Source organism: Cynocephalus volans, chromosome 8 (assembly GCF_027409185.1).
Source record: "Cynocephalus volans isolate mCynVol1 chromosome 8, mCynVol1.pri, whole genome shotgun sequence".
NCBI classification, from domain to species: Eukaryota; Metazoa; Chordata; class Mammalia; order Dermoptera; family Cynocephalidae; genus Cynocephalus; species Cynocephalus volans.
The window spans coordinates 38,228,407-38,237,270 of record NC_084467.1 but is presented as its reverse complement, the minus strand read 5'-3'; the positions used below and the strand labels follow the sequence as shown (position 1 = coordinate 38,237,270).

Sequence of the window (8,864 nt, the reverse complement as noted above, 5' to 3'; positions counted from 1 at the left end):
GTGAAGGACTCAGCTCACGATTTCCACGGCATTCATTCATTTATTCATTCATTCATTTATCGAGTTTTCAGTGCCTGCTATGTGTCCTCACTGTGCCTGCTATCCTCAGCCTCCGAAGCTGAGGACATGGGAGTGGATAGACAGCCCCGGCCCCTTATTGAGTTTAGGGACGAGTGAGACGCAGATGATTCTAGGAGGGCAAAGAAACCACTATATATCTAACATCATTTTCGTTTCTGCTGCAGACAGAAGTCCCCATTTTTCAGTCTAGAGGTTCAAGGAGACACGAGAGGGCGGGCTGCTCAGTTACTATTTTGCCCAACGGGAAGGCGGGAGCAAGTGTGTCTGTGTCCTGGGGTGGGGAGGGAGTCCCCTTTCCCCGCCCCCTCCCCGCCCCGTGGCCGCAGCGTGGCGGGGCCAAGGCCGGGGCCGGGGCGGAGCTGGCGTCGACTCCAGGGGTGGAGGGCGGCTGCGGGGCCAACAAGCCAGGCAGACGGACAGACGGACAGGCGAGAGAACACGCACGGCAAGAGGACTGGCAGAAGGAGGGTGATCCAGCGGGCTGGGGATGTGACCCCGCGGCCAGAGGAGAACTCGAGCTGTCCCGCCCAAGCGGACCCCGTGAGTGCGCGCCCGCGCCCCCCGCGCCCCTGCCGCGCACACGGAAGCACGAGCCTTGCTTCCACTTTCATTTCTTCGGCTGTCCCGGCGTGGCACCGTCCGGAGACACCCCGGCCAGAAGGCAGGCTGGCCACAGTCCTCAGTCCGGGGTGGAGGCTCAGAGCGGCGAAAGTCGAGGTTGGGGGTGGGGGTTGAGGGGGCGTGTCTTCGGGAGCGGAAATGTCAGGCCGGCTCCTCTGGGTCCTACGACCTGTCTAGGCCTGACAGCTGGGGCGGGGGCGAGGACGTAGGGGATGCAGGGAGAGGCCAGGGCGGAGGCGGGGCACGGAAGGAGGGAGGCGGGGCGTGGGCGGCCGAGCACCACGGGGAGAGCGTGGAGTCCTCGCCCCTTCTTTTCTCTCGGATCTCTGTCCTGCAGGGCGTCCCAGGATGGATTCTGGGTTCGAACTGGGGCCATCCTCTGGCTGAGATCCTGGGTCAGGCCAAAGAAGTGGCAGGTGTGGCCTTGGCAGGGGGCTAAATGTCAGAAACAGGCAGGGTCACCCTGGTGTCTTCATTTGGGAAGACTAGATGCCCACCCAGGGAGTGAGCAAGCCACTGGCCATTCTAGGGTAAAAGGACACCCAGTATTCGGAAATGGGGGATAAGGAGGGGTACAGCAGTGGTTCAGGGAGCGGGACAGAGGTTCCATGAGAGACAGAAATTCAGTGAGGGCATGGAGGTGGAGAGTGAAGAGAGATAAAAGGCATGGATAGAAGGGCACCTGCCCTGTACCCACTCACAAGCTTACATTTTCCTGGGGAAAGACCCAGGCCCTGAAGTTCTACAGCAGGAAGGTGAGACTCTAGCTCGCTGGTTAGGACACTCAAGTTGCTCTGAGGGGGTCAGAATGTGGGGACAGGAAGCAGGTTGGTCTGTTTGATGGGGAAAATGCTTCCCTCTCTCCACCAGACCAGTGACCATCCAGTGCAAGAAAATGGTTATTTACTCCTTGTCATGGCCTGAGTCCCACCTCATCCCAGTTTTCAGTTCTGCCTATAACTTGCTATGTGAATGCAGGCTCCTTAAGTCCTCTTTCTGGGCCTCAGTTTCCCCCTCTGTATAAGTGGGTTGGGCCAGTTGATTTCTCAGTGCTATTTCAACTCTAAGATTGTTGGATCTAAGCTTTCCTTAACACCTGAGCAATGACTTTGGACCAGGTCTGTCCTAAGCTGGGGGTGGGGTGGGGACAGCAATGGCCAAAGAGCAGCCTCTGCCCAAGGAGAAGGGGATCTGGGTTCAGTAGAGGAGGCTGTGGAAGGAGGTAGCATTCAATAGGACCAGTGTAAGAAAACACACAGAGCCAGGAGGGTGGGGGACCTGTTCAGGGATCAGGAGGAAACCCAGGGTGGTTAGTGTAGGGAGGTGGGAAGGGGGGCAGGAAAGGTGGGGTGAGGTGTGGAATGCCACGGTGAGGGTCTATTTGTAAATGTCAGTAAAGGGGGCCATGCAAAGGTGGAGAACCCAGGAACCCTACCTCATTGCAATGTGAATGATTTTGGAAGCAGAGTTTAAAATGGATACAGCAAGTGAAGCATAGAAATCTTCTCTTTGCTCAGGAAGCTCAGGACCCACCCTAGCAATTTCTTTGGGTGAGAAGTTGATGAGTCAGTATGGATGAAATGACCTTCTGCATCTTTGAGTTTTTTTCAAGAGGACAAGATGGTGCTGGAAGGCCTTTCCCTACGCTCCAAACTGCTCTCATTTTACTTGACTGTCCCCATTCTGGCCTGTCTGTTGTGGGTACAAGGAAGGACTCTTATTCCAAACACCTCCGCTAGCTTGACTTGTTGCCAGAAGTAACACCTTCCTCCCATCCCAATATGTGCCATACCTTTGTTTACAGCCAATTGTCATCTTGTTCCCACCCTCCCGTCCCCAATCCTGTCCCAGTATTACCAGAGATGTGAGAAAGAAAAATGCTCCTGTGTCAGCCAGTCCATCTGAAGTCAAGGCCAGGCTTTGTCAGTGGCTGTATTCAAGCCTCAGTGTAGGGCTAGGGTCAGGGCTCAAACTGAGCAGGGTCAGGACCAGGTCAGAGTTCAACCTGGAGCAAGAGCTAAGTGTTTAACTTATACTCAGCCTTAGTGCCCAGTCTGGGGTCAGGGTCAGTGTTCAGTTTGTGGCTAAATTCCATTCTCAGCAGGTACCTGGGTTGGCATTTCCCAATAGCTCACACACTCACAGGGGAGCTTACATGACTACCCTGAGAGTCTTAGAAACCTGGCTACATCAGAGTGACCCAGGATTTGTATGAGCCAAATCCATGATTCTACAGTGGTCACCCAGTAAGCCTGTGGTGGGCCTTGGACTAGAACCCAGGACTCTGCCTCTGGGCCTGGAGTTTGGATCGCTGTCCCCAAACTCCGTTCCGAATTTGGGATCCTTCAGTTCTAAGCGGCAAAGCAAATACGTCTGAGCTCTAGCTGGAGCCAGCTGCATGGATCTGACTGTATTCTCCAACCTCCCAGTGCCAGGCACATAGTAGGTGCTCTAGGAACATCTATTGAGTGTCAGGTGCAGAGGGAGGGGCCAGTGGCTTGTTCAATTTGGGGCTGGAGGAGGCTGGCTTGGGAGAAGGATCTCTAGCCACTGTCAGGAGCACCAGCACCCTTCTAGGCCTGCCACCCTCCCCCTCCTCCAGCGCCTGCAGCTACACTCAGAGGCTGCCCAGCTGGCCACGTGAGAGCCCTTTCCTCTTTCTGGGCAACAGAAAAAAAGGAAAGGACATTTTTGGTAGAAAAGTCCCTCCTGCTCCCTGGGAATCCCCGGTGGCCGGATGGACTACGGGATATCCCAGAGGAAGCTGAAGGCCAAGGCCCTCCCCCTGCCCCCAGTACAATGCAACTGGGCTGTCCCACGCTGCACCAGCTGGCATGTGGGGCTCTCAGATGTCATCTCATCCGGCCCTTGTCTCCTAGTGGGCCCACAGGGCCCCTCTCCAACCTCTCTAATGTCAACACCAAGTCTGATGAGCACCTGTTTGGAGCGCAAGCCCAGACCTCCTGAGATGTAATGAAAACACCAAGGAAACAAAACCAGATGGGAGGGCTGTGGGGACTTAGCAGGAGAACTTAGCAAGGTAGCCTGGAAAGGGGGCTCTGGACCCAGGAGATGACGATTTAGATTCTAGGTAGAGGATGCAGAGTTGACCCAAGGCTGAGAGGCGAGAGGGAAATGATGTATTTGGGACGTCAAAGCCTGTTTGATTAGGCCCTGACCACCGTACCCCCTCCTCATGTTCTTGTCCCTGGCAAGGCATCCTCAAGTCCGTGCCCCTGGACACCCAGCTTCTTCCCGACTTGGTCATGGCGCTGTGCCTGAAGCAGGTGTTTGCCAAGGACAAGACGTTCCGGCCACGGAAGCGCTTTGAGCCAGGTACGCAGCGCTTTGAGCTGTACAAGAAGGCACAGGCGTCGCTTAAGTCGGGCCTGGACCTGCGCAGTGTGGTGAGGCTGCCACCCGGCGAGAACATCGACGACTGGATCGCCGTGCACGTGGTGGACTTCTTCAACCGCATCAACCTCATCTACGGCACCATGGCTGAGCGCTGCAGTGAGACCAGCTGCCCGGTCATGGCCGGCGGGCCCCGCTACGAGTACCGCTGGCAGGACGAGCGCCAGTACCGGCGGCCGGCCAAGCTCTCGGCGCCGCGCTACATGGCGCTGCTCATGGACTGGATCGAGGGCCTCATCAACGACGAGGACGTCTTTCCCACGCGTGTTGGTGAGTGCCGCCTGGCCCGTGGGCAAGCCTGGGCCAGGGAGGGAGGGAGTCACCGGGAGCCCTTAACGCAGACAAGCCATTTAGTTTTGTAGAAGAGGAAACTGAGGCTGAGACAGGTTAAGTGTCTTGCTCAAGGTCAAGCATTTGACCAGGACTGCCTGACTCCCAATTTGGAGCTCTTCTTGTCTGAAGTTTGATTGTCACTAGGGACCACTCTGGCAAGACCACAGACACTATGATTCTCAGAACCTCCCAGAACAGGTGCCCCAAGGTATTCATAGCAGGTCCGCCTGCTTGGGCTGATTTGACCTCCAGTCTCCTAGGAGCTCCTGCTCACTCTGGCCACAGGAAAGGGAAGGGGTTGGCCGTGGGGTGGGGTGGTGGCAGGCAGATGGTATCTTCACCTCAGACTGGGGCTTTGAGGGCAAAAATTTTCCTTGTCAGGCCCAGGCCATGGGGCCTTTTCTTATTGCAGCTAGGCAGCCTCAGCCAGTGAGGATGGGGTGGAGAGATGGGTGATGTCACCCTGGCCCTGCTTCCCCACCCAAGGGCAGCAAAAGGAGGGTTTTGGTCAGGGAGCTGAGCAGCCATGACACCGTGTTTCATCATAGCAGCCCCACCTGCACCCTGGGCCCCAGCTTCCACCTGGCCTCATGTTCATCCATGCTAAGGCTATAGGAATCAGAGATGGGTGAGGCAGGGTGGTCAAGCCCAAAGGAGAGAAGTCTGAATGCTGAAGGAATCTGGGCACTGAGTCACAATTCAATGCCCACGGCTCCTCCCCAGCCCGTGGCCTGCCATTTCCTGCACTATCATGCCTAAGAATGAGCACCTTCATTTTACATAGGAAGAAACTGAGGCCAAAAGGAAAGTGTACTGAATTGGGAGAGGCTCAAAACTGGAACTCAGGTCACTTGGAGCCCAGGACCCCAAGTCTAGATGGGCAGGACAAGTCTGAGGGGCCTGGTCTGCACCTGGAAGGGCTCACAAGGAGACAGGCCTCAACCTCACCTGAGAGCAGCAAGGAAGACAAAGGGTCTATGAGCTGGGTGGGTCAGTATAGACCTGAATCTGGGCCCTTATTCCCTCTAGCCTTACCTCCCTAGGCCTGTGAGACCCCAGCCTTTAACCCTGGGATGACTCTGCCACAGCAAAGAAGGCATAAGTTACCAAGAGCTCCGCCCTGAGTGTGGGGGGATGTGCAGAAACTGCTTATTGCAGGCAGGGTACAGTGCAAAGAGGGTGTGAATCCTGTCTCCGGTCTGTACTAACTCTTATGTTGCTTTGGGAAACTGACTTCACCCTTATATACCTCTGTTTTGTCATATGCAGAATGTCTGTCATACCCATCAGCAGAATTGTTGTAAGGATTAGAGGCAAAAGGCAAAGGGCCCAGTTCATAGATGGAAGGTTCTTTGTATTATTGAATATTTGAAAGAATGGGATATATATGAACTAATTCTTGAAGAATTAGTAATTTTCAAGATTGGGAGTCAGGCCTGCTGTGCGAATGTTGAAAAGAGGAGGGACTCAGGGTGGGGCTGGAGAGGGAGATCAGGATCCGATTAAGAAAGGCCTTGAGCAGTGCCATGCTGGGAAGTCAGGCTTAATCCTGAAGGCCCAGGTTTTTAAAAACAGACCCAGACATTGGTGAACTCCCCTTGGAATTGCATACAAAGGTATGATGTGAGAATCTGCAGATGCACATATTTGGCAGGAGAGTTTGGGCCATAACTTTCATCATAGTCTAAAGAGGGTTGGTCAGTGATCCCCAACAAGGTTGCAAAGCCCTGCTTTTAGGCTATGAGAAAATGTGGAAGATGATTTATATTTCAGGAAGGGAAAGTCACAGTCAGATTTGTGTTTCATTAAAAAGAAAACGATGGAAGAAAGTGAAACCAGTCTATCTCCCAGAGGGAAGTGTGCTGAGAAGTGTGTGCTGGGGAAAAAGCCATCCTGGACAAAGGCTGCCTGTGTGTGGGAGGGCAGGGTTGGGCAGAGTTTTGTCACCAGAATGCTTATCCCCCTTCTGCCCCTCCCCACCCTCTAGGAGTTCCCTTCCCCAAGAACTTCCAGCAGGTCTGCACCAAGATCCTGACCCGCCTCTTTCGAGTCTTTGTCCATGTCTACATCCACCACTTCGACAGCATCCTCAGCATGGGGGCAGAGGCGCATGTCAACACCTGCTACAAGCACTTCTACTACTTCATCCGCGAGTTCAGCCTGGTGGACCAGAGGGAGCTGGAGCCACTGGTGAGGCCAAGTCCCCACTGCCCTTCCCCACCAAAGCTAGGCTCTGTGAGTTTTCAGATCCAAAGGCTACCTGCTTTAAGAAACTCCAATACCCAAGTGGATAAACTAGGGGAAGGCAATTCATTTAACAGCGAATTCTGTACTTTAATAGTGTCAGTTTGCAAGCCCAAATCTGTAGCCTAGAGTTGGGGTTAGGGGGCAGAAGGGACCAGGTGCAGGCAGAAGAGCTGCTAGGCCCTGTGACTTGGGAAGGGGCTGCCTGACAGGCTGAGCTCTGACCGACCCCTTCCCACCTTGTATCTCTGCAGAGGGAGATGACAGAGCGGATCTGTAACTGAGCCCAGGCCTGGACATTGTTGCGCGTCAGATGGACCATCTGAAGACAGAGTGGTGGGGCAGGGGACCCTCAGGAGCCTGGTGGTAGAAGAGTCTGAAGGCTCTGGGAACCCTCCACACACCCAAAGCCTCTGGACTTCTGGTTCTCAGGAGTCTGCTTATATGTCCCCCTGACTCCTTGTGAATGGAGAAGGGGGGGAAGGCTTCAAGGTGGGCAAACAGGGAGTAAGGAGGAGTTAAACCCCTGGCATGAAGTCTTGGAGTAGGGTAGGCTAGAAGATTTCTTCTCTGATACTTTACCCTTCCATGGTGGTTCCCAAGCCTATCTGGGGAATGTGTGGCTGAGGTAATGTCAAGAAAGGTGCGAGGGAGTGAGCATCCTGTGCGTGAGTGAGCACAGATGCCTCTGCGTGCATGTGTGTGTGTGTCTGTAAGAACTAGCTGCCTTAGACCTTCTCTGGCACATGGTAGGCTCTCTATAAATGTTGAATGGATAGATGGATGGATGCATGGATAAACAGGTAAAAAGACTGAGACCATCACTCCATGACCACTGTAGCAGTGATGACAGGTCAGTGTCCCCGCTCAGTGTATCTGACCATGTGTGTAAGTGCACAAAATGTGGTTGTAGATGGAGTCCTATGTTTGAACTTTCCAGGCTACCATCTTCCATCATCATGAGTCTTGGAGAGCTGGGGGAGGTAGGAAGGGGAGACTTGCCCTGAGTTCCTAAACCCCTGGCCCACCACAGACACAGGTTCTGATTTGCTCAGCCAGGGATGCCCATGAGCTATCATTTCACTCATCCCTCCACCTCCAAAAGGGCCTGATTATAGACAGCACCCTGGGGATTGGGTATGATTCCTTACGTCTACAAAGGTTCCTTGCCCTTAAATTTGGAATCATGTACTCCAGTCTAGCTCCCAGAATCTACAGACCTGGCTCCTAGGATCTGAAGCCCAGCACAAAATAATCCTCCAGCCCAAAGAGCTAGTGGAACTTGAAATGGGAACTCTGGAGTTTTGTCTCCCATCCCAGGACTTCAAAGATCATGTAGCTGGTGAATGGACTTTTCCAGCTTGGAGAGATCCCATCCTAAAAGTACCTCCATCCCTCCCAACCATCCCTGAGACATTCCAGCTTAGCTGAACCTCAGAACACATCTATCCACAGAGACCAGGATGTTCATTCAGCACTCCGTTATTCAGTACCTCCATGTCCAGACCCAGATAGGTAAACTGAGGCAGGAACTGAGTTCTGCCCTCGCAGAGCCTCCTCTCTGGAAGGCCAGGATGAAGAGCCAGAAGGGACCTGAGAATCATCCAGTCTCACTCTCTTAATGTACATAGGAGGAAACTGAAGCCAAAAGAAGAGGAGGGAGAACCTGTCCAAGGCCTCACAGTGAGGTTTTTGTGGAGCTGGAGTAGAAACCAGGGATTCTGACTCCCACCACAGGGCCCATTGACTGCAACACAGAAATGCACATGGAAAAAGGGTTTGACAGACCCTCTCCAGGACACAACTGTTCCTGCTTTCAGCAAGGATTTCTAGCCTGATGCCAGAGTGTCTCACCACCCCTGGGATTGGCTAGGGTTGTCTGCTGAGCCAAGCCTCCAAAATCATGCCCCTCTCAATGGCCTAGAAGCTGCCTGCCCTCTGGGGAAACAGATGGTGATCTTGGGGCCAGCCAGCTGGGCCTGGGACTGCTGCCTCTGCTGCCTCCAGAGAAGATCCCAAGGGAAAATGCTTGCCTGGCAGCTTTGCCAGAGGGTCTGGAGTAAGGGGAGTTAGAGCTTCCCCTAGGGTGGACTGTGGGTTACAAGATGTATTCTAGGCTTTGGCAAGGACTGATTGTGGAAAGGGGAAGTGGGAAAATTTATTTTTGTGAA

At 53.9% G+C, this 8,864-nt stretch overlaps 1 protein-coding gene across 1 annotated transcript; it reads left to right on the top strand.

Annotated features, from left to right (window-relative positions):
* The first annotated feature begins 593 nt into the window (after positions 1–593).
* Positions 594–8,864, top strand: MOB3C (MOB kinase activator 3C). Its single transcript, XM_063104778.1, has 4 exons — positions 594–621; positions 3,919–4,386; positions 6,437–6,639; positions 6,948–8,864. The coding sequence occupies exons 2-4, from the start codon at positions 3,969–3,971 to the stop codon at positions 6,975–6,977; spliced, it is 651 nt and encodes a 216-aa protein (XP_062960848.1). The 5' UTR covers positions 594–621; positions 3,919–3,968; the 3' UTR covers positions 6,978–8,864.